Below are 26,452 nucleotides of genomic sequence, written 5' to 3' on the forward strand. Positions count from 1 at the left end.
ACTATGTCAATGAATTTGCTTTCGCCCTTAGGACCGCAAAACATGATACAAGGGGCAAAACTCCTGCTGAGTTATTTTTAGGCAGAAAGATTATAACGCCGTTCGATAAATTATTTTATGTGCAACAAAGAGCCCCAGCATTTAAAATGGGTGATATAGAAAATTAATTAAAGAAGCAAAAAAGAATACTGAAGTAGCACAGAGAAAACAGAAGCTGTATTATGATATGAAACGACGGGGAGTAACTTATAAAGTAGGGCATGAAGTGTTAAAAATTAAGCATTCACTTTCTTCAGCACCAGAAGATAAAACTGCCAAATTTTTTCCACGATTTGAAGGACCCTATGTCATAGAAAAAATAACTCACGCTGTAGTGGTGTTAAAAGCCAGAAATGGTGAAACGTGCTCCGCAAACATTGATCAAATCAAACCCTACTATGATCGTAATAAAATGAAAATTTTCAAAGATCTTTTGCAGGATCCGGCACGGCAGACACGGAAGGCACAAGCTCCAGAGGTGGAACAACGTCAAGCACAAGGACTAGCCAGTAGGAGGCAGGAGCAATTGAAAAGAAAGTTTCCCCGTTGGAAAATTGAAGGTAACAAGAAAAAGAAACCGTTCCACCGTCCAGAAAAGAGAGCTTACGAACACTCCCGGAATGAAGAAGGGAGAAGTACGACGAATGAAAAGAAAGCCAGGAGAAATAACGGCAACTATAACCCGGCTGCCAAACGGAAGATCTACTCATCGGACAGGACTCTCCGCAGCAAATGTCGCCGAACTGCGGAAGGGCCACCAGCGGCGGAGGAAAAGATACAAGGAAAATTTGAACGGCCAGCAACGAGGTCCAAGCAGGAACGCGAAAGTGTCCCGGTTCCGCCAAGACCAGCTGCCATCAAACGGCCAGGACCACAGGCAGAGGCGAAAAGGAAGGTATTCAAGGGTGACCGAACTGGAGAAAAAGAAAGCTTCTAGAGGAAGGCACTGAAGGGCGAGCCCACAGAAGAAGGAGGATAAATCAAACGAGAATCTGCGCTACCTTCCAGGACTGGGCTCAGAAAAGAATGTCCGAATATCACTAAGATAAGTAAAATTTTATGTTACTTTGCAAACTTAAGTTACTCTTTCATTCTTACTGCAAGTGGCAGATTTCAAGAAGTTTTACCTCATGTGAGGTCTACCTTTATCGCCAAAAAGGCGAGAAATGAGTTGTTACCGATTTTGGTATTATGTTTTTCAATTACTCGCGCGTAAAACTAAAGTTGATGTAGAATAGGAATGTGTAAATACTTAAATATTGTAAAAGTTATTGTATAAATTTTATTTAAAACATTCTGGCAAGAAAGAAGTTTTAGTCTGAAAGACTTTTTTTTCAATGTAGAAGAATTGGCACTTGCTTTGAAAAGAATAGGAGTTAACAATGTACTACTAATGTATGTTTTAAAATGCGTAAAATTAACGGCATGTTAATATGTTCTTATATACAATGTGAACTGTTATTTTAAATGTTAAGAAATACTGTGATATGGTAAAAGTGAAAGTAATGCCAAAAATTTTAAACTTATTCGTGTAACTGTAAAAAGACCAAATTATGGTGAATATGTGTTAAAGGTTGAATGATGTAGTTAGGCTCTCTGACGCTACACTTCAGAGTTAGACACTTTCAGAATAGTACCTCAGGGTTTAGAGTTGAAATTAGGGTGTGTTACAAAGTCTTGGCATGTTGAATTTTAACACATTAGTGTTTTGATTGTAGGAGGAAGTGTGGAACACGTAGACAGAAGCACATTCGTGTTTGGTGTTCTTTTACAACACATGTCAGAGAGCACGGGGAGAGATAATTAAAATAGTCATGAATGAAATAAGGATGTTAAGAGAAATATAATTATACATGTTACTTGCCATTTCATTGTGTAACATTTCATTAAACTAGTTTTCCTTCCAGATCTCTGGAAGGAACCAGATTTGAATAAGAGCTCCTGTCTGGATGCAGTACAGATGAAAAAAAAAATTGTGTATCCTGGGAGCTGCTATTGTAAAAACAAATTTCTTTCTTTTAAATTTCTAGTTTATAGCGAAAAATATTTGTAAAAGATTGGCCTCGCGTTAGATTCTAGAGCTAAAAGTTTTCAACAAGGTCGTTTTAGACCTCAGTTTCAAACTAATTAACTCTGGCGGGAAGTATGTAAGGATCTTAAGTTTTACTAACGTTTATTTTATTTTAAATCTTTACTATCACTTCTTATTTTCTACTTCCGGCCAGAATTAAAAGCGTTAACTTATTTATGCAAAATTTGTCTGGCGAACGCCAAGTACTTAAGTTGTGGCTTTTTGCCAAGCGAGAGAGAGGAAGGAGTTAGTCGAAGCAGGCCGCTTACCTTAGAAGTTTTACTCAGTTGCTAGTTGCCTTCCAGGCCAGAGGTTTAATCCTCGTGATAATTTTAAACGTATTGTAGTGTTAACAGTTCTTTGTACTACATACGGCTTCCTGTTAATATAAGGCCAATCTTCCACGTTTATTATTCCAAATTTAAGTTAGAGTTTAGTTATATTTTTATATTCTTAGGTTCAGACCACAAGTAGTTGGTCTCTGTATTCCGAAGTACGGAAATTATTGTAAAGAGTGAAAAATAAAGGGTTTTGTATACCCTTCCTGTGTATACTGTCTACTTCCCACATTTATTGAACATAGCTTTAGTAAGCTCCCTGTTCCGAGTCAGGTCCTTGAATGTTCCCAAAGAAAGTAAGACGGAACATTGAACCTGATACACGTATCTTTCAGAGAGATGATGATGCGTTATCCAGTTTTACTTCCCTCAGAACATCCATTAGTCTTAAAACTGATCAAATCTGAACATGAAAGGCTAAGTCACGCTGGAGTACAATTCGTTATGTGCGCTTTGCGTGAAAAATATTGGATCATAAAGAGTAGGAAGACCGTACGCAAGGTTATCCAAAACTGTGTACGATGTCGAAGGTTCGACTCTGATTCATATAAGATTCCTCAAGCGCCACTACCTGAAGACAGAATAAGAGATGCTTTAATTTTTGAGATTATTGGTGTTGATCTGACGGGTCCCTTAATTTTAAAGGGAAGTCAAAAAACATGGATCGTCATTTTTACTTGCGCAATATATAGAGCAATTCACTTAGAGCTAGTCTCATCTCTATCAACCGAAAGTTTCCTGCACGCGTTCAGGCGATTCATCGCTCGAAGGGGTAGACCTGTCACTGTATACTCCGACAATGGAACCAATTTTGTTGGATCAAATAATTTGTTTAAGACCATAGATTGGAATTCTATCTTAGAAAATGCAACAGTTAAGAAAATTGAATGGAAATTTATTCCCCCTTCCTCGCCATGGTGGGGAGGGTGGTGGGAAAGATTAATTGGAGTACTAAAGAGAATTCTTCGAAATGTACTAGGAAAATCTTTTCTGAACTACGAAGAATTGTTGACAATCATTTGTGACTGCGAGAGCATTATAAACAACCGTCCGCTCACTTATTTGTCAGAAGACATAAAGGATTTAAGAGCTCTCATCCCAGCAATGTTTCTAACAGAAATTCCAGAGACTGGAGTTCCTGAATTAGATCTTTTGGATTCTAAATCCATCAATAAAAGATACCTTTACAGAGCCAAATTGAGAAAAGAATTACGAAAAAGATTTCGATCGAAATATTTAGGGCAACTAAAACAAAGCTCAAAATTCATCCGCGAACCATATTCTGTGAAAGTTGGTGATCTTGTAATTGCGTCCAACAACGAAAAAAGGATAAACTGGCCCTTAGCTAGAATCGTGGAAATTTTTCCATCCCACGACGGATACATTAGATTAGTGAAACTGAAAACTGCACAAGGCGAGATTATAATACCTACTTAGAACCTCATACCTTTTGAACTCAACTTTACACCTGAGTCGGATATGCTAGTGAGGTACAGAACTCAACGTATGACGAAATCTCAAAAGACTTGAACTACAGGTATGTTGAGGTCAATCCTCTGTTGATAATGGACCTCAAGGTGGGAGTGTCGCGTTTGCTTACTAGAACTTTACTTCCACGAACGCCCTCTGGCGAAAGAGACTAAAAGTAATAAGTTGAACGGCTGACGCGTCTAATAAAAGTATAACGATAGACCGTCTCCGTATAAATTATGCTTGTAATCATTATAACTTGTAAATATTTTGTAGATATCTTTCATACGAATTAAAATTTCTTAAAAAGTTTATAGCTGTGTTTCGCAGTGAATCGAAGTTCATTACAGAGACGGATACCGACAAGAAGTAAATAAGGCAGTTCAGGGCAGCCCTATTTAGAAGGTAAGTGAACTTTCACTTATCTATTTAATGATCTAAAAATTTTAATAGTACAAAGTTGATAAAATGTTTAACTATAGCTGAGTATTTCAGACAAAAGTATTAAGGCAAAATTTTTCAATCGAATATTTTTCTGAGATCCTGCATTAAAAAAGTTTAGTGACGCCGAATCCTGAAATAAAAATATCAGGCTCGGTTTGTAATGCCACGTAAATTGAATTTTTCAAATCTTACTGAAAAAAGTGTGATATAAAGCTCTTGACTAAGAATGACATTTACTGAGGACTATTGAAGCATTTGATAAAAGTTAAATAATTTCTGATGCTTTAGAATAAAGGTTTTGAAAGGAAAATATGGGTGAACAAATGTTTCCTAATGTAACCACATTAATTAAATCTGTATTTTGCCTCCATCACCTGTCAGCAACAATTAAAAGAAAGTTTCAGTAGCGACAGTGAATAAAATAAGAACTAAGCTACAAACTTCTTTTAAGAATGACTCTTATTGATGGAGAAAAAATGTTAAAATATTCATCAACGATAGTTTTTAACATTTTTTAAGATTTTAATTAATTTGGCAAAATCTGTTAAGTATCATGATAAGAGCTTCCAGTGTTTTCTTTTGTGTAAGAATAAATATAATTAACGTACTACATAAATAAATACATATATATATATATATATATATATATATATATATATATATATATATATATTACATATTAAATAACTGATATATCTAGATGTACATACAAAATTAAATTGCTAAACGTTTACTCTTAATAAATAACAACTATGAGGATACTTAAGATACAATAACACTCCAAACAAATATTAATTTAGAAGTCAAACAACAAAAATCAGCGTTATATTTTCAAATTTTTATAGAATTCACTGTGAAAATTAGAAAATAAAACGCTGATTTTTGTCGTTTGACTTCTAAATTAATTATGAGGATAGTTTTGACAACTTTGTTTACGCCCATTTAAAAGAGTATGGCAGTTTAACTATTTTATGTTCATTTCATCTATAATAATATAATAATAACATCGGAAAATGTGGTAAAGACATGGAAACAGAGGCAGAAAATCCAAATTTAGTACTTTTTGATATCTAATACCTTTCTCATACTTTTAGGTATGTGGTCCCGCTTGAGGGAGATTTTATTCTGGAACTAAGCCCTTTTGATAAAAATAATGCTGAATATAATGCTAAAAATAATAAAAATTTAGATAACGAATAAATTTAGATAACGAAAAATTTAGATAACGAAATAATGCTGATACTACAGTGTCTCAAAAAAGTGATGGGACACTTGTGCTTTACAAAAGGAAACTGCAATAAAATAAATTTAAAAAACATGTAAAATTTTTTGTGGGTGTGTTTCATACTTAAATTTATGTTTCATACTTAAATTTATGTTTTATATGTGTGTTTCATACAATTATTACATAACATAAATTTTCTCAAAATATTAAAATATTAATTTAATAAAAATACAATTGTTTAGAACGGAGCAGAAAATGGCTCACTTAAGTGATGGGACACTACGTACTATGCAACAAAAATCGTCTGAAGTAAGCAATAAAAATCTCTTTTGGGGTATTTATTTTTCTCAAAAGCAATTGCCAATAATTTATAAAATCGTCTGCAGTATTTCTCTCCAGTTTTTTTTTTGGTATTTTTGTGTTTTTTAGCTCTGTGCAGCCATGAATGCTAAACGAAAAGAAACTTTGCCTGGAATTCGAAAATTAGTTATTAATTTGCATATTGAACGTGGAAAATCTATTAGAGAAGCTACTGAAACAGTTAACTTCAGTCATTCAACAGTTTTCAATATCATTAAACGATATAAAAAGAATCATATGATTCAGGATGAAAGAAGACCTGGCCGACCATCAAAGCTATCCAATGGAATAAAGCGAATTATCGTTCGAAATATTTAAAAAAAATCCAAGAATGAGTGCTCCTAATGTTGCTGCTGATTTACAAGCATTATATGGAGTAATTGTTAATTCTGAGACTATTAGAAGAGTAATTCGATCTACTGGATATCACGGTAGAACAGCCAGGAAAAAATCCTTCGTAAGTGAAAAGAATAGAAAACTCAGACTGGCTTTCGCAAAATCCAACATAAATAAGAAATCTGATTACTGGAATGAAGTATATTTGTTGATGAGAGTAAATTTAATATATTTGGTTCTGACGGTAGAATCTTGGTGTGGAGAAAACCTAGGGAAGAATTTCGAAAACAGAACTTGGTGCCAACAATAAAACATGGTGGAGGAGGAGTTATGGTAATGGTATGGGGGTGTATGTCGTCCGCTGAAGTTGGTACTCTTGTTTTTATTGACAGTATAATGGATAAGTACAAGTATATTGACATTTTAAATCAAAATTTGAAATCTTCAGCGCGAAAATTGAATCTTCATAACGATTTTAAATTCTACCAGGACAATGACCCCACGCACACTGCTTTGAACGTTAGACTCTGGCTGCTGTATAACTGTCCTGAAATAATAAAAACACCCCCACAATCTCCACAATTAAATCCCATAGAGAATATTTGGAAAGAATTGGAATCAAGAATTCGCAAACACACCATTTCTTCAAAACAACAATTAAAATCGGTGCTTCAAGAAGAATGGGGTAAAATCACTCCAGAAATCACAAAAAAATTAGTCGAATCCATCCCAAGAAGATTAAATCATGTTTTAAAAGTAAAAGGAAATCCAACAAAATATTAAAACCTTTTAAAAAGTAGAATTTTTGGATAAATATTTGATGGAAAAGTAAGTGTCCCATCACTTAAGTGAGCCATTTTCTGCTCCGTTCTAAACAATTGTATTTTTATTAAATTAATATTTTAATATTTCGAGAAAATGTATGTTATGTAATAATTGTTACTAAATTTAAGTATGAAACACACCCACAAAACATTTTACATGTTTTTTAAATTTATTTTATTGCAGTTTCCTTTTGTAAAGCACAAGTGTCCCATCACTTTTTTGAGACACTGTATGTAATCTGTAGAAAAAGAATTTTGAAGACTTAACTTTCCTCTTTTATGAAATTTATAGAACTGTTAGAATAAATTAATGTCATTTTTGCATAATGAAACTCAGCAACGTCAAAAAACCAAACGAGTGCCAAACGATATACTATATTGGCCAGAGAGGATTCTGTTTATATTCAGATGCAGAATTCTTAAAAAGATTTTGTGCTAACGTTCTATTTGTGTTTCATTCTTTTCAGCATGTTACCTTCTTTTATGGAATACACTCCTGATAATATTGCCTAATAGGTAAGCCTGAATTTATTTAAAACTTATGAATGAATATCTTGTACGTTCTATATTTCAACACCTCGATTTAAATGTTTGTAAAGACTGTTAACTTTGATTTGTATTCTATTTGTGTGCTGATCTAGACAAACTCTTTAACTTTTTAAACAAAGATTTCGTAGTTATTCTAACTTATGATTCCTTAATAAAACTGTACTAAATAGAGGATAGCGAAATCAAATGCCTGAACTGTGTAAAATACGTAACTTATCAAAAGCCCATTAGAAAAATTAAAGCAATGATTTTGGTGTAACCTTTTATATTTAGATCCCAAGAACTTTTTCCAGCACCTAATACCAGAAAATATAAAGCTATGCATTGCATTAAATATAATAAGAAAATTTGTATTGTCTTTTACGATATTTTAAAATTGTTCCCATTTTTTTATAATGGACATAATTTTCAATGTGTGGTGAAAAAAGGAATCGCTCCATTTAAATGCGTTTGGGTTTAATAAAACTTCTAATGATCAATTGGATACTTTACGAAAAAATAATAAAAATTTAGATAACGATTTAATTTTAACAATACTATAAAGCAACTTATTTTAGGAATAAATATATATTATAAAATAGTAACTTGTAACAGAATCAAAATTAAGTGGAAAGAATGAAATATATTTTAAAAGAATATCGGTTGTTAATGAAGTCTTCAGTACAACTCAAAAATTAAGACTAAAACATCACAACTCGAATAAAATTCCCAGTTAATAAATAACTAAGAAATATATACCAAAATAATGCTTGGAGTTTATTTGAATTAAAAAAAATCAAATAATCTTTTAAACTAGAAACGTAAGTATTAAAATAGTTTGTACAGCAAAATAAGAATTCAAGTGTCTCAAAATTTAAATGCAATAAATTAAAACTTCGCAATGATAACCATAATACAAGTTAATATGATAAAACGGTTAGGCTTAAATTGTGAATGCTTTACTAAGAACTTAATTAAATTTTGATTCCTTTAAATGACAAGGAAGTAAATTGTTTCAGGAGACTTAAGTTTCTCTGTCGTTTATTGCTGTTAATTGTTATATAAAGTACGTGTTACCATTTCTTTCACCTCCTTGACTTGTATGAGATCAAGGCTGCTGTTAATTGTTATATAAAGCTAGACCTAGAATATGCTCTAGACCTAGAATATGATATTCATCAATGCACGCCATTATATCCTCGAATGGGTACAATATATAACAATATTGTCATGCTGAAATTTTCAATGCAACATATAACGATACTGTCATGCAGAAACTTTCAAAACAATATATAATGATACTGTCGTATTGAAATTTTCAGTACAATATATAATAATACTGTTAGGCTGAAACTTTCAATCTCCAAACCGTTCATCACATGGCAGTAAATTCTTGTTTGAAAGTTTCCTGGAGATTAAATGTAATTTATTTAGATTTAAGAACTGATATTCCCAGCGTTCAAAGCAACACATTTCTAAACTATTAATAATTTAGCTAACTGCTTTCTATGAAAACACCCTTCTCTCCCTACTGAAGTCTGCAAGTAACTTGTCCAGCCATTCGAACTGTACCTAGATTTCGTTATATCCATGTTTTAAGCCCTTCATCAAATATAACTTATACTTATTTACTTATAAGATATGTATTTTTGGCTTTATGATTTGATAGGAAAGTATGGTAATTGAACCCAAACGCTTCCTAAAGTATTAAAAACCGAGTTGTTATCTATCTCGGTAAAATATCTTTATATTTATCCTGAGATCATTCTATTGATTTATATAGCAACTTGTATCATCTAAATCGCACTTTTTGCCTTTGAATAGAACACTAAATTACTGAATATGCACTTGCTGGCCACATTTAATATCTTCTTTTATGGTGCAGTTTAGAAAAGTATTCAAAATCATTCTCTTTAGAACAGTATAGCCACATTCCTTGATGCGTTGAAATATTGTCTTCCCGGACATTTCATTACCACATAGCTCTGGAACTTCAGATATTTTATTCGAGTTGATAATAAACTTACAATCAGCCTGTCAGTTGTCCCTCTTAGTGACCCCTTTCTTCACAATTATTTTAATTCGTAACTTCCAGCATTTGCTAATAAACAATATATTGGACATTTTAACCTCCACAGTGTCGCAAACAGTTAACTATGAATAATTTTAACAGGCGGGTCCTCTTGATTTCATGCATTAACTTATAATTGGTATTCTTTCTTGGTATTAACTTATAATTGGTATTCTTTCTTGTGCAAAAGAGCGATTTGCTTTCCTTCTGCTAATTTAATTGTTATCTTGTTTGATAAACTTCGGGAGCTTTATATTTGCATAAAAATAGCACTGTAGTTTAGTAGTTTAAATAAATAAATGTAGACTGTAGTTTTAAATAAATGGATTTATCTTACCTTTAGGTGTTTTGCACATTTTAACGCATTTTTGAAAATTTTGTAAGCTTCATTACTGCTCAGATAATTTCTGTATTTCCTAACTTAATTTTTTGTCTTATTTCATTGTCTAACTTATTTTATTATCTAACTTTATTATTGTCTAACTTTTATTATTGTCTTCTTTTATTATTATTTAATTTGTTTTATTGTCTAACTTAATCTTATTTTGCCTAAGCTTCTGCGACAGTATGCATCAAGAGTAAACTTTTGAAGGACTGTAGAAATAATTATCTGTAGCTTTGAGTAGACGGCTGCGTTAAGTTTACACAGACATGTGCTTAGAGACGCTTCGTAAATATATTTCTTTTTAGTTTCTTCTTTCCTAGAACAAACCATACTTTTTAACAACAATAAAGTTCATCGATCTGGAACCCATCCAAGTTGCAGAAAACAATACTGCATTCTCTTTTCCACATCGGACATTAAACCCTGCTCATCAATATCGCCTTTCACAGGCACTTTTTGATTTGCATACAGAAAAAGGGGTGGAAATTATCTGTACGGAATATCACGGTATGTGTTGTTAGTTTTTTTTTATTTTAGGGAAACTTCTTTAGCGAAATATGTAAAAAACATAGAAAATATAAACACCATTCATGATTCCCGTTAAAGAATAACTAAGACCTTTCTTAATGCGATAGCAGTATTTTTAGGCTTTAAATCCACATAGGAAACCTCAGGAACTACGTCAAAGAATTTTAGTTTCTTTTTCACTAACGCGGGGGACCTCTATTTTTAGTTTGGAATGACACTTCGCTTTTGATGTACTTCAAGGATATAGCTGTCTAAACAATAAAGAAGCAATAAATTCACATAAATTAAGTGTGAAAATAAAGGTAAACTGCTGTGAATATTGGAATATAATTAAAAATGCACTGCTATTATAGTAACTGGATAGCATATTAGTCAAAATAATTTATACACTTTGACCTCCTTTGGTAGCATAAACTAATATCAAATTCCTAAGAGACTTGGAGAGTATAATCGTTGGGCTTGAAGTAACCACAGACTTTTGAAAAGGTTTAAAACAACATTTTTATTAAAACAGATCCTGAACGCTTTTCTTGCTTTTGACAATATCAACCACCACTTGTGGCGATGTAACTTAAAGTACCAGGCAAATTTAAATTTAAATCTAAGCCTAGTAGCCAAAGATTACACAACCTGATTTTAAATTCTAAGTTGACTCAGATTTCTCACCGGCCTAGCAATGAAATATCGGCAGCAATAACGCAAAGCCGAAGAATTACAAACTAATCAGAACTGGTCTCGTCATGGTCTCGAGAGGCACAAACATGCTCTGTCTTAGAATCCAAAACCCTTGATTTAAATACATTCTAATTCATTTGCATTTCTGGTGATGAAACGGAGAGTATGGTCCCGATAGCAGAATTAAAACGTTTGCACTGTTATTGAGCCAAACCAGTCTGAATGTCATATTTCAAAGTATTTATCTGAATTCGCAGATCATTATAAATTATTAGTTAAATGATGCGAATGAGCTACCAACAACAGATAAGTAAGGTTTTGTTGATATCTCCGTATTCAAGCAATCACCGCATATGTTTCGGTGAAATTTGGCGACATTTAAAATAAACAGGGAGAGTGCTAAAAACCACTACAACAATCTTCAAAAAATGAAAACCCCTTAACATAAAAGGGAAAATAACATTTATTTATCTTTATGGGGACCGCAATTCGACAACTGCTTTGTTTTGGAATCCAATATTGATAATTTCTTTTCAGTCATATCTTGCCGTCTGTTGCACGTCTGATGGAAGTTAGTTCTTCAGCCTAACCATATGAAGCGTAAAGCAAGAAAGGAATCCCGGAATCTTGAAACAAATTGTCGGAAGGAAAACATTTTTTTTTCCTGCAGTTCTTTGCGTTGCATATCCAAACGCTTTACTTCTCAATAATTTCATTTGAATGCTATTTTTGCACTCTCGCTCAATATGCAAAATTCCGTGCTCTTGAAGGAAACAAAAGCACCTTTGCTTTTTTCCAATTAATGATAAGTTAAATTGTTTAATATTTTAGGTGGGGATGAGGAAAAATATGAAAGAATGGAAGCTATCGCGAAGAAACTGCTGCTTATTTTCTGTTTGATGTTAAAAATAGTCAACATTTTAGTGGGATCAGTAACGAAGAAACGATATCGTGTGGCCCGAAGTGAGCAAGAAAATATTGTAAGTTATAAACATAAAAAAAAATTACTTTTTCTTTTCCAACTGATCATAAGTTAAAAATAGTAAGCATTTTAGAGAAAGAGAAATAATGAAAAGATTATATCATATAGATAACTTCGTAATCAAAACTGTCTGAGCAATTATGTTTGAAGATTCTAAGGACTAATCTATCGATTTTGTCGTCTGATCGAAGTGATCGCTTTAACAAGGAAGTGCCGTTTTATTTTTTAATAAATATACAACTAAATATTCTGGTATTTTCAAAGAAAATATTTTAAAAATATGTCAATATAAAATTTTCAGAAGCAATTGGAAGATACTCACATATCTCCGAAGCTTTGAAGCTGTCATCCGAATACATCCTTTCCACCATAGCGATAATTCTCGAGTTTTTAAGCAATGACTCATCTCTATTCAACCTGTCGATAGCAACTCTAAAAACAGCTTCTGACTCTGCATCGTCAAATTCAAAAACGCCACCTGAAAAAGACACCATAAATTTCATACCGATATCAATAGATCGATAATGTGTAACCGGATTTTGGTCAGTGCTGCAATAAGCTTGTAATGGACACTAGAAAAAATTTAAATTGGGACACTTTTTATGTAAATAGCTTTAGATGAAATTTTATCTAATGTCTCTTTATTAGATGATTAGATATTCTTTGAAAATTAGAGTTTTGCTGTTTAAACGAAAATTAAAGTTAAAAAAAGCATAAAACAAAATTTTAAAGGTTTCTCATTTTAACGTTCCCCCAAAAGGGTTTGTTAAGGTTTTTCACGCTCTCGCTAAGTTCGCAGTCAACCAGTCTGCTGTTGCATTTACTCCTATTAACCCCTTTTTTTTCTCTTTTTTAGCTTTATTATCAAGGATCTTCGCACTTACGTCATATACAATAAAACAGCAAAATTGCAAAAAAATTTAAAAGCAGCGATGACGGTACGAAACTCTTTTCTCTTTTTTAATTAACATTTTATGTATTAACTATTGTTTATTAAGTATTACGTTCTTTGCGCTTATGCCACGTAAATTTCGATTCAACCATAAAATCACAAAATATCTAAAACAACATATCTTTAGAATTTCCCGTAGATAGTTTAGCATGCTGGAGATAAAAATGTTTTATTCCATACAGTATTTCCACTGCTCGCTTTAAAATTTTTGAGTTTGTTTATCAAAAATTCGTTAAAGTTTTGCAAAATATCAATAAAACAAATTCGAAATTTAAAATGTCGTGCTTCCAGGTACCATGTTCGGGTGGAATTATTCGTTTGTTATTCGTTACGCAGTTCGTTCTACGTTATTCAAAATTTGATGCCTCTAGATACCATAGCTTTTTCACAATGCGAGAAACATACATACAGTCATACAAATTCTTCATTATTTAATTTCTTTTAATAAGATACAGGGTGATAATATTTGATGGTAACAATTTGAAAAGTGTACTTAAGTATTTCGACGCAAAATGCGGTTCGAGACTAATATCCCATTTGGGACTAACGTCCCGTTTGGGCCAAAAAATGGAATGAAAATGTTTTCCGATCCCCAAAAAATGTTTTTCAATTCTTCAACGTGTGTTGCTTATTTTTGTAGAAATAATTAACTTATTGAATGAAAGCTAGCTGAAAAAACCACAGTTTTCCGGGCTATTCGTAGGCCCACCAGCGGCCGAGCGGTAAAATCGCTGAACACTGGCAGTTCGGTCCGAGGTTCGAATCCCGCGAACGGGCTGGCTGCATGGGCGTTTTCGTGGTTTCCCCATGTGTAACGTGTATACGAGCCAGTTTCCCTTAGAAAGTCCTCCACGAAAGGCATCCCTCCCCTTAGGCAGATAGCCCTAGTGTGCTTTGCCGTATTCTCAATACACCACCACACCACACCGGGCTATTCGTAAAGAGGCTTCACTTAGGCGAACTGGGGTGATTTTCGAAATCTCTGGTAGACAGTGATTTTCCTCTTATTTTGATTTAAGGTAAACAGTGCGAAATTTCGACAAGCTCGAATAAAACTGTAGAATTTATTTAGATAATAAAAAAATATTAATTTAATAGTACATTTTATCGCAAAGTTTAAAGTTTCGTTTATTTTCATAGTACAGTACACTCCCGATTATCCGCGGAATTGACTGGCGCGGCTGCCGCTGATAACAAAAATCGCGGATAATCCGAAAAAGGCTAAAAACGGGTATTGCAAAAGGCAAAACAGTCATTCCAACTTTGAAAAATCGTTTTATGTACAATAAAAAGTAAAATAAACAGCAGGAAATGTTTAACTAACGCTTAACATTTTAGTATATCACTCAAAACTAACCTAAAATGCATTTTGTTAATGAAAACAGAAAAGTGCTTTGTACTTACGAGAGGCGTCAAGGATGCACAGAAAAATTAATACATATGTACTGTTTTAATACTGTAACGTATTATGTAATTACAAAAGCATAACTGTAAAACTACACCTTTTTAGAGAAATCAGTCATTTGTGTTTGCTTCTTGCTTTGGAAGCATTTTCTCTTTCTCCGAGATTGCATTTTTCCTAGCATAAGTTTCTCGCCAACTCCGCTTCGTCTTGTTCTTCCAAATAGCTCAGCAGTGTTGCAAAGCCGCTTCGTGAGTCTTCCGCATCTGCACAATGGGCTCGTCTTCGCCTTCACTTCGCTCTCCTTCATTACCGGTCTCTCCCCTTGCTTTCTTCACAATTTCGTCATTTGTCAAGCGTTCGAAGCCAGGTTCGTTGACGTCACACTCCAATCACTCGTTAATGTTTTCAGCATCGACGTTCTCACCACCCAGAACTGTTTTCACCATATCGGCAAGAGTCGCCTTGGGCGTGTCTACATCTTCATTCACTTCTTCACAACTCAAAGGGGTTAGGTTGTTGTTGACTTCAACATTAGGCATGAGTTTTCTCCATGATTTTATGAGGGTTGACGGTTTCACTGAATCCCATGCAGACGCAATATCGTAGATACTGTCCAAGATTGTGTAGTGTTTCTAAAACTCTTTCAGATCATAACCTTCTTCAATTTTGGTCATTAGCAGCTTGGTTAGTTATGTTCTCTTCATTGTTGCAATGATTCCTTGGTCCATGGGTTGGATTAGCGCAGTAATGTTTGGGAGCAGAAACTTTGCAAAAATTTGTCCATCAGAAGACTTTAGCACGCTTGTTGTGAGAAGGTGCGTTGTCGATCAATAGCACATTTTTTTCAGGCAGGTTTTTCGATTTAAGATGTTTACGCACTTGAAGAAGAAAGATTTTTTGAATCATTCTTGAAAAATGTTTCGTTTCATCCATCCTTTTTTTTTTTTTTTTTGGTTAAAGTAATCAACGGGCAAATTTTCTATCCTTTGTGTCTTTGAAAGATCTCGGTTTTTTTGACTTTCCAATGACAGCAAGTCTAAGTTTATGTCCACCGGTAGCGTTAATGCAAGACATGATAGTGATCCTTTCCTTGCTGCTTTTATGACCCGCCGCTTTACTTTCACTTTCAAATGCTAAAGTGCGAGTGGAAAGACACTTAGACAAAAGTCTCGATTCGTCGGAATTGTAAATTTGTTCAAAAGATAACTCTTCTTTTAAAACAAATTCTTCAAATTCATGGTCGAAATCGTCGGCTGCTTGTTGGTCACCACTAAGTTTCTCCCCATGAAGTCCAATTTCTCGAATTCCAAGATTAAGACGAGAGAGGGCGGTGGAGCGGACACTGCAAGGGTGAGTAAGAAATCAGTTACTCATCCGAGGTCAGAGGGGAAGGTTCCCAGAAAGCCTGGGATATTTTTGCTATAAATAAGCACGATGTTAGCAAATTTAACGTTTCGCACATTTTTATTTTCTTTGCTTTACGCTTTTTTTAGTCCAAAGGGATTTGAATCCCGAAGGACTATTAGTTTCGTTTTGGCATTTTGCGTCGGACTCATAAATGTCGGTTCACTTTTCAAACTGTTGCCACAAAATGTTAGAGTCCTGCATTATATTTGAAGAAATTAAATAATGAAAAATCTGCATAAATATATGTATATTTCTCGTATTGTGATAAAACAACGGTACATAGAGTCATCGAATTTTGAATAACGTAATCCTCCAACGAATATGAGCATGTGGAAGACCAAATTTGAAATTTGAAATTTGTTTTATGATCGATTTCCTATTTTTTAAAACTTTGACGAATTTTTGATTAACAAACTCAAGGATTTCAAAGCGAGCAATGGCAACGTTGTGCAGAAAAAACATTTTTATCTCCAGCGCGTGAGTCTCTGTATCGGAAATTCTAAAGATATGCTCGTTTTAAAACTATTTTGCGATATTGCTGTTGCACTGGATCTTATGGTTTAAGTGCGAGGAACATGATATTTAATAAAGAAAGGTAACACACAAAATGTTAAAAAACGCCCCTTTGGACGTAATTTAAAATCTGAAACATTTCAGATTTTTTTTTTTTTTTTTTCGTGCGGCAGGCGCGGATAATCGGGAGTCTACTGTAGTTAACTTATGTTTTTCTTTTGACTGACCGGAGCGAAAACAAACAAACAGTTCGGGATGCAGTCTCTTGAGAAAACCAACTTGTAATTGGTCATGCCAAAAAATAGCTTTTCCAAGTTAATATCAAGTACACAAAGTTATTAACCCTGAACCTTGTTGATATCATAACGAGTACAAATCGGATTGTAATCTGCAATCGCTTGAAATCGAATGATATATCTGAAACACTGGGCATTAGTGGAATGTGAGGAATGAATATGTTTTCAACATGTGCGGTATTCACCGTCATAACGGTGGTCTCTATTATTAGGTTTGGCAATAGATTGCTCATGGTGAGCTTTGTTCCAAAGCATATCTTTGGCGGATCAATGCTGCGTAATAATATGATAGACAACGCTTTTTTTTTTTTTTTTTTTTAAGTGAGTTGGCTTGGCGCTATTGGCGTTATTCCTGGGTGCTCAAGAGCATTTAAAAATTCCATCGGGTAACGAAATGCTTACTCTGTATCCATTACGGATCAATAGACGATAAAGTGGCAGAGTTGCCAGGAAGCATTTCCTGAATAAGCTTTTAATATATTTAATGCTGTCGTTTTATGATGTTTCAGTGTCCCTTTTACACAGCCATTGAGGTCAAAAAACAAAATAACTTATCTGATAAATGGTAATTCAAAATTACGACCACTCTAAGCAACAGTCAGATAAGTAATGGAGATTTAAAAATACCAACGGTACGTAAATGACTTTCGAACTTCCGTTTCCGGAGAAAGTTCCAGGGCCTAGGTGAAACTCTTCTACCATTTTAAAGCGAAAACAGATGACAGAAACGAAACAGCAAAATCAAAACTAGCAACAGATAAGCAATTAACCCTTTCCGGCACGCTACCTTTCAAAGTCGGAGTTTTGATTTTAAAAAAAGATAGGCAGTCTAATTAGGCCTAGAGGAATACACAAGTAAAATTTTGTGAAGTTAGCACTTATCGTTTTAATTCTGTGGGTGTGCCCAAAGTGGCACACTGATTGAATAGAACTTCGAAAGAGTGCTGAAACGAGCATTGTTGTCAATCAACTGACCGATAAGATGCGAAGAAACAAAGAATACAGACTCTCAGTTGTCCTAGATTATCGGTGAGCCCTGTCTGGGCACACCTAGGGTTCGGCGTTTGATTTTAGGCAAGATTTCAAGGTAAAAATTTAGAGCTAATATATAATAAGGAGATTAGCATACAGCCAAAAAATAACATAGAAATTTCTTTTCAAACAATTCCTTTTATACCCTAAAAAATCTGGAAGATTTCTTTGAAAAATGAGGGTTTTAAAAAACTAAATATGGCTAAAACGTATGGATTGGTTTGTGTTGAGCTGTCATCTACTATAAATAAAGAAGGTTCCGAGTAACTTATAGTAACTTATAAATCCTTTTTCATTCAATTTTTTTGTGCGTACATAAGGAAATTTTTAGGTGTGTCCAGACCGGCACAGTGTGCCGCAAAGGGCTAAAAGATATAATAAAAGACGGTGTTGCTTCAGGCTTACCATAAGAATTCCGAAACGAGTCATCGATGACTTCTACCAGAATCCTAGGTAATCCATAAAATAAAAAAGTCAGGAACTATTATCCGGACCAATATCTATGCAATTATGAACTAATACGTATCCATCGATCGATTACTTGAACAGCAGGAGTTTTGCTTTGTTATCTGTCTTTTTTCGGAGCTTTCGGAAAATCACCATTGACTTTGGCTGATTTCTTCGCCATTTTCTAAATATTCGCAAAAAATGACAAAGAACTCGCTTAAATTCTACTTAAAGTACTCTACTCTGTTCTAAACAAGTAACTAACTCGGCGCCATGTAACAGTTTTAGTAAGAACTGATACTTGCTTTGTTATCGGTTTTGTCTTTTTTTCAGAAGTAAGCTTTCAGAAAATCACCACCCAATTTGACCGATTTCTTCACAGTTTTCGAAATATTCGCTAAAATGTTATAGAGAGCGCACTTAAGTTCTGATTTAAAGGTTCTACATTGTTTTAAAAAGGAAATGAACAATGCGCCATCTTACGATTTTAGCAAGAACTGATACCTGGAGCGTGAATCTAAGGTGACGTGATTTCAAAATTGAAGCTGTGTAGAATTATTGGTAGTTATTTTTGTGAAACAAATTATAAATTCCTTATTTAGCATATATGACTTCCACTGATAATAGGAACGCAACCCCAACGGCCTCATTTAACATTATTAAGTTCTTCTAGCGTTTCTCAGTAACGCTTTAGCCCACCAGCGGCTGAACGAGAATCTGCTGAATGCAAGCAGTTCTTTCAAGGTTCCAATCGTGCGAACATTCCTTAAAAAGACATTCATGAAAAGGCATCCTTTTCCTCCTGCAAATTACTCGCATGCTTTGCCCTATCTAATAATCCTAATTCTGATTCACAGTGACGTTGCATACAGTTGGTACACGAATTTAAGGATGATGTTTGAATTCTTTTTTAGTGTTATTAATTACAATTAATATCCTTAAACTTAAATGTCAGTGTACAAAACGTTTCATTTTCAGACTTTGCATTAGTAGAAGATTTTTGCCTTGAACGTTGCAGAAACAGTTTTTGACTAAACAGGAAAAAAAAAAAAATACGAAATTTATTTCTTTATAGCACATATTGCAAAATTTAAGAACATATAGGTATTCGTTTTGTACGAATTAATGAAAGAAATATTCAGACATAGTATACACTTAAAAATGCGACAGGAAGAATTAATAAACATAATGAAAATTAGTTTGAAAGTAGTAAAGAAAGAAGTAACTAATGCTATAAAATTAGTAAAGAAAGAAGTTGCATTAGGAAAAATTACATAGGTGTAAAGAAAATTAGTTTGAAAGTAGCAAAGAAAGAAATTGTTACAGCTCTTTAGTAATGTGGACCATTCATTCGGATACGAAAGGAAAATGCGTGTGTTGCAGTACCATCTGTTATTCAAAATCAAGCATGTTTAGGTTCGATTTGTATCTATATTTTAAGTTGGTGGTACCTATATTGCATGTACGTTCATTCATAAAGCAAGGGAACAAATTTAAGTTACATTAATCATTATTAACTAATTTTACACGCAATTTTGAGCGTAAGATAAAATTTATTTAATGGTTTCAGCATGAAAAGAAACGTTATTTGCAGTCATTAATCCCATCTTCATTGCAGTTTCGAAGTATTTTAGAATTTTCATTTTGTACTTATTTAATTTTTAAGATATCTGTACCAGAAGTAATCGCAAGGAATAGCAGTATATGAAGACGATAATAATTTTAAAAGAAGTAGATTTGTGATATTTTCACTAATAAGTCATATTTCCTCATGTTACAGGATATTTCTTGCCTGTAAGAAATATTTGAAAGACTCTAATCATGTGAGATGAAATTTTATTTTACTGCTGTGAACTACTAATGAAGTGTTACTTACCTTCACTTCTAAAGAAAAGATGGCTGAAACAAACTATTAAATTTCTTCCACTATGGAGGTTTTAAGTACTTTATTTCTTTCTTTGTGTTTTGCTTATGATTTCATTAAGTGAAATCTATTGCTTATAACCACCATTACAAAACAGTTGATACATAGTTTAAGATCCATTTTCTCCCTTCTTTATGGTCCACACTATTATTTATAGCGATGCTGGGTTGCAAACATTTAACAGACCTAAACATTTTATGTTGCAATGCACAATTAACATTGAATTGCCTATTATTTCATTTTGAGTCAAACAATTCTCTGTAACGAGAATTTGATTGAGGCTTTCCTTCACTTTCAATTAGAACACTTGCTTTAGTCAGGTCTTTTTGCCCTTTTTGTTTTAATCTTTTGACATAGGTTTGACAATTGATCATTAGAAAATGTTAAAATTATTATTATTATTCAATTATGGCAAAGTACACGAAGGATATCTGCCTAAAAGAAGGGGTGCGTTCGGGGAGGACTTTCTAAGGGAAACTGGCTCGCAAAAAAATGTTAAAAAATAAACGCCTTAAATAAAGCTTCGGTGGCTTTGAAAACTTTTAAAGCAATGTTAATATTTCCGGTTTCGAAAATTTTAAGATACCTTGTTTTTAATTTCATCCGTTTTCAACGCCATTTCCGTTTTATGAATTTACAATAGGGCTTATATGACAGCTGATATTTCTGTGATAAGAGCGATATGTCATGTATTTCAATTCTGATTATTCATTAAGAACTCTTCCTTGAATTTGTTAGGATGTATTGTGAATCAATTCCAGATATGAAGCATTTAGTTGGACAGTTTGTAGACATTGTAGAATGGGCTTGGCTCATCTCATTATGTACGTAACATGTTCAGTCAATGGGTATTGGGCTGATGGATTAGTCATCAGATGATGTCATGTTATCTAAGCAACTTCGAAAGGGCCTAATCCTGTTAACTTAAAAAATGTCTATGATTGCTATAATAAAAGTAATAAGAACACTCTTTATAGAATGTAGTCTGTTTACTGTGATGCAAGGAAGATAGTACGGAGGACCGCAAAGAACATAGAGCTGTCGTAGAAAACACCAGATAGTTCCGATATAGGAGATATGATTTGAATAAAATATATCCCAAGGTCTAGCTGACCTATCTCTTGACACGCATGCAAAGACCGTTGATGCCAAGTACGATAGTGGTACATAACTGAAAACCAAATGACTCACTGGATATAGTTTTAATTCGTTAGAGGGATGTATAAATTACTACAGACAATTCCGCTGGTACACGTTGATTACTAGCAGGAGACAAAGAAAGGGTCTGGACCTCCAGAGAACCCTTGAAGCACGACGGAAATCGACAAGAGTCACAGTCAGAGCAGAAAAACCGAAGAGAATTGGTTATGACCAATTAGATCACCAACTGAGAATGATTTGCGTTAACAAACTCTTTTCGCTAACCTAGACTGAATTTGAGGAAAGGATGAAGGATTGACAGAAAAATAAAAGATAAGTAAAAGTTTAATTTATTTATATTTGAAATTTTATGCTATGTTCAATTGCACAAAGTTGCTAGTATGCTTGCATTTTATTCTCAAGCGAGGATATAAGTTATTAACATAGCTGAGAAGCGTTTTTAGTTTACCAATTTTTCTAATTTCTAAGAATTTATTTTGTGTGTTCCTATGTTAGTTTGCTAAATTTAGTTTAACCAACAAGTTATTTAAATTTTTTGCATCTTTACTGTTCTTTCATACTGCAGTCTACTGACTCGTTCTTTGAGAAAATTACGCAGATTTTAAATAGCAAACGTCTCTGTGCACAAAACAGACTTAATCGAAACCCATAATGAATGACCGAGGAAAAATAGACGAGATAGAGCTTGGAAATTGAATTAGCCGGTTTCCGGCTTGGCTGTTCTTTAAAACTTGCTAATGCTGAAGTGCTCCAGTGGTATAGCTGTCCAAATGGTAAGCTTTGATTGAAATTTAAACACATTATTATCTGAATGAAATTGAGGTTCCTGTTACATTAAATTTAGTTTCTCGAATTGGGAATTTGAATCGAATTGTGAATTTCTAGATTTTAAACTTAATTCTACATTTAATGTCAAGTGGACTATACCTTATAATATTTTTTAAACTATGACGTCAATAGAATCTTATTAAAGCTGATTTCCTTTTATTCAGGGTTTCTGTCTTTGAATGTACTGCACTCCATTGCTTTCACTCAAATTTCGTGACTAAAGACGATTTTATACCTAATAGGACTCATGCATAACTCTAAAGTAAGTTTTGTGATGCACAACTTCAAGTTTCGAATACGAAAAGTGCCATAAGATTAGTCCAAAGACTGTAAATACTCAGAAAATTTTGGCTTATATTCAAGATAATAGCAGCTAGTGTGCACATTTATGCATTTTCTATGTTAAACTTCAAACTGAATAAATGAAATACATTGAATTTAATGGCCTGGAAAATTTATTGTGTATGAATAATACACGTTAGTTAATGTTGTTGATATGATAGTAAAAGCTAGTATTGCAAGTAAGAGGCAGTAAGAATTTCCAGTAAATATTCTTCAAATTAAGTTTAAATATAGAACATTAGGTATAGACTTGAAAATAGGGTGTCGTTAAGGTCTAGTGTGTCTGAGAATTTAACCATGCAGGTATTCGATTAGAAATTAAAAATTGCTGTAATACGCTCAATGATACATATTTGTTCACCCAACACAAAACTGGAGAGTGGTGTGAAATTTTTAAAGGGTTGAACGATGAATTGTGAATTTAAAAGGTTATTCTTGTACTTGCATACTTATCTGTTGAACCGTTTTCCTTCCAGAAATCTGGAAAGAATTCAAAGCCAAGAGAAATTGTCTAATCAATTTTGTATGGAGGCCCCCATGCTCATGTATTAAATACATATATTCTAAGTAAATTTATATCAGATTTTTGTAAATTCAAGGCTCAAGAGTTTAATTTTTCTTCCAAGGTTGTAAGGATTATGTTAATTTTATTAACAGTTAAATTTTGAGTTAAACTTCCTTTCCTATCGCTTCGTAATTTCATCTTACCACTTCCGGTCAGAACGTAGTTTTATAATAACGTCTGAATTCTAATAAGGAAGAGCGGTATTTAACCGCGAAGCTCTACTGTCTTAGTGAAAGAGATACCAGATATTCTGGCTAGCACGCTTCCGCCTTTTTAGGTAAGCTATTATTACGCTCGGCCGTACTTTTGGCCCTTGATAGCTTCGCAGTCAATTAGCGTTAAGGGGCCAACTCCGTTAGAATATTGATAGCTTCGGCTATATCTCTTTAGTTAAGATTAGTTAAGTTTAATTCTTAGTTTCCTGAGCTCGAGTGTCGGCTTTATTCTACAACTCCAAGACGGAGTTTTGTTAAACTTTAGTTGGAATAATAAAAGGTTATTTCACCCTTCTCGCTTGTTGTTTTCTACCTCAACTCAAGCGATTATTCGCTTACTAGTTCTTAAGATTCTTCACATTCATCTGTAACATAGAAGTACATAGTGAGGAATCCTACAAGGTCATTAAGACCTATGTTTTCGAACAGTTTAAATTTTGGTGAGGGCATCTGTAAAGTTGATGCTAACAACCTCTTTTTCTTATCATTTAGACATATACCTATCATTTCTGCTTTTCGTTCGTTTTTAGCAGAACGCAAATGAGTTAGCCATATTTAAGCAAGAGTTTAAGTTTCAACCTTTTTTGCCAACAACGCCCAAAGCTGCATTTTCTATCGTCCAGAGCTGCTACGTTAGTTATCCGGTGTTATCCATTTTGCTAGACAAAATTAAATCGCGCAGTTAGAAGTTTCAGCCAAAGCTTAGTTAGGCCATTTATATTGCAGTCACCTGCTACGAATTTCTTCTTCTGGTGTACTTTCACAGGAGGAGCGATTACTCGCTTGTCAATCTAAAGAAAGGTTTAAAGAACTTCAAACTAACTTACACAGACTAGAGCATTACGATTTTTGCATTTTATTTTAATAAAACTGATATGTGTTCTTGAAGATTGCTATTTTAATGCTGTCTGGAAAATAGAATAGCTTTTAGAAGAAAAAATTATTAATACCTTCCACATAACACTTCACTTAAAAAAGAAAGAAAAGAAAGAAAGAAAAATAGCTCTCAGGGTAAAAGTTTTTAAATTCTATGTTCTGAGATTCGAAGTAGCATTCATGTAAGAAAACATTTTCTTTCTTCTATCTTTCAAAGATTTTAATTCAGTGTTAAAACAAACAAATGCTGCATAATTTTTTCCCTTGCTCGTACTAGAGTGATAAAAATTGTATGAAATAAATTTCAGTTGTAAAGTAGATATTACATGACCTAGTAAATAAAAATGTTTGGTTTCATATTTATAATATATTAACATATTAGGTAGTACCTAATTGCCACTTCACCAATGAGATTTTTTTACTTTTTCCTACTTGCATGTGATACCAGTTTCCGCTTTGATTCTGGCATTCTCATGCTTCTCTGAGACACTAATTCAACATTTTCTTCATTCCTTATATAATGTTTTAAACGCTCCTAATTTATAAATTTTTGTTCGCTTGTTGCTGAGAATAGTCAGTTTGAAATGTATATTTTAATTTTATAACAGTTATTTTAATTTAATTATGCTTTCCTATCGTTCTTCGTTTCAAGTTACAACTCCCTACCAGAATGTTATTTTAGAATCGCGATTAATGAAAATGAGTTAGAAATAGTATTTAAAGAAAGTTCAGCTTACTTCTGAATCATGAGTAGCGTGTGTTTGCCTTCGGGGTAAGTCTCTAGAAACTGTTACGCTCGGCGGTATATTACGTGCCATTTGACATTCACCCGCTAGTTTAAATTAAGGGTCAACTACGTTAGATTTTTGTAGCTTCGGCTAAGTCTCTTAGTTAGCCATAGTTATTTCTTATTTTGATTTCAAGCCAGAGTGGAGTCTCTATTGCAAGCCCGAAGAAAGGAGCCGGTTATTCCTCTTATTTATAGTGAAATAAAGAGTAGTTAAACCTTTTTGAGTTTACGATTTATGTTATTTGAACTAAGCGATAATTTGCTTAACAGTTTACTAGGTTCTTCGACATTTACTTTAGTAGAATAAGACGAACTCTACAAGTTTCAAAACTTAAATAACACTAGTAAGGGAAATAAGGTGAAAATAATGATGGAAAATATTTTTATCGAATATTTTTCTACTCGTGAATTGCATTACACAGCCTTACATTTTGCCCTTTAAGCAAAATAATGTAGAATTCTTCGAATGGTTAAAATAAAATTAAATGAATAATAATAATAATAATAATAAAACAAGTAAAATGTTTTTGAAAACCTAATAAAAGATTAAAATTAAAAAAAGAATATCAGTCGCTGTTTTGCCGAAAGTCAGTGAGCGTATGTGCTGGCATTCGTCCCTGTTGCAATGAAATGATATGTCGCAATTAATTAACCAATCAACTTAGCACTTTAGAGTTTCCCTCATTGTTAAGCAGTCTATCGTAAATACTTAATTATTTAAATATAGAACCGCCTTTGAAAACTTTTTTTTAAATAGGCTTTCGTTAAAGATTTCATAACAGATATTAAATCTTATTTTCATCTATATATAGAGAGAAAAATGTCTGTGTGTTTGTTCGCTATTAACTCAGTCACTACTATAGTTATCATCACCAAACTTTCTACAATTCTTTTCTGGTTCCTGGAAAGGTCGACGATATTAATTAAAAACGGTGGCAACAGTCTCGCACGCTGGAGATAAAAATCTACTATATTTCGAGAAGTGTTGCCACTGCTCGCTTTCAAATTGTAGAATTTGTTAATAAAACATTTTACAATGAAGTTTTACAATCAAATAAAAAATAGTATTGCCAAACATTAAATACATTATTCCCGATTCCAAAAATTCGTGGGAAGCCATTTCGATTATTCACGTCTTTAATCAGTCGAAATATTAATTAAAAATTATAAACACTAATTTTCGCACTCATTATTCCGAGTGGCAAAAGTGTCGCATGTTGGAGATAAAAATGATTTATTTCGAAAAGTTTTGCTTCTGTTCGCTTCCTATCGTAGGGTTTGTTAATCAAAAATTTGAAGGTTTTACAAAATCTATATATATATATAAAGAAGAACATCTGTGTATGTGTTTGCGTTATTGATTTCTGATCAATTATAATCAATTTTTTGCCACATTTAATCGACTAAAATTGAACATAGGTGA

The 26,452-nt window shown here is 33.3% G+C and overlaps 1 protein-coding gene across 4 annotated transcripts in view; it reads right to left on the reverse strand.

The window, feature by feature from the left end:
- LOC118189489 (glutamate receptor ionotropic, kainate 2-like) overlaps positions 1 to 26,452 on the reverse strand; it is a 122,325-nt gene that overhangs the window by 92,591 nt on the left and 3,282 nt on the right. For all 4 annotated transcript variants that reach the window (XM_085815237.1, XM_085815251.1, XM_085815246.1 and 1 more), the window contains exon 2: positions 12,599 to 12,754. In XM_085815237.1, coding sequence (XP_085671363.1) covers positions 12,599 to 12,754 — 156 coding nt within the window. The remainder of the gene's footprint in view (positions 1 to 12,598; positions 12,755 to 26,452) is intronic.

The sequence above is a fragment of the Stegodyphus dumicola genome, chromosome 1 (genome assembly GCF_044657685.1).
Source record: "Stegodyphus dumicola isolate Sdum_Otavi_A_Nest chromosome 1, ASM4465768v1".
Classification (NCBI taxonomy): Eukaryota; Metazoa; Arthropoda; class Arachnida; order Araneae; family Eresidae; genus Stegodyphus; species Stegodyphus dumicola.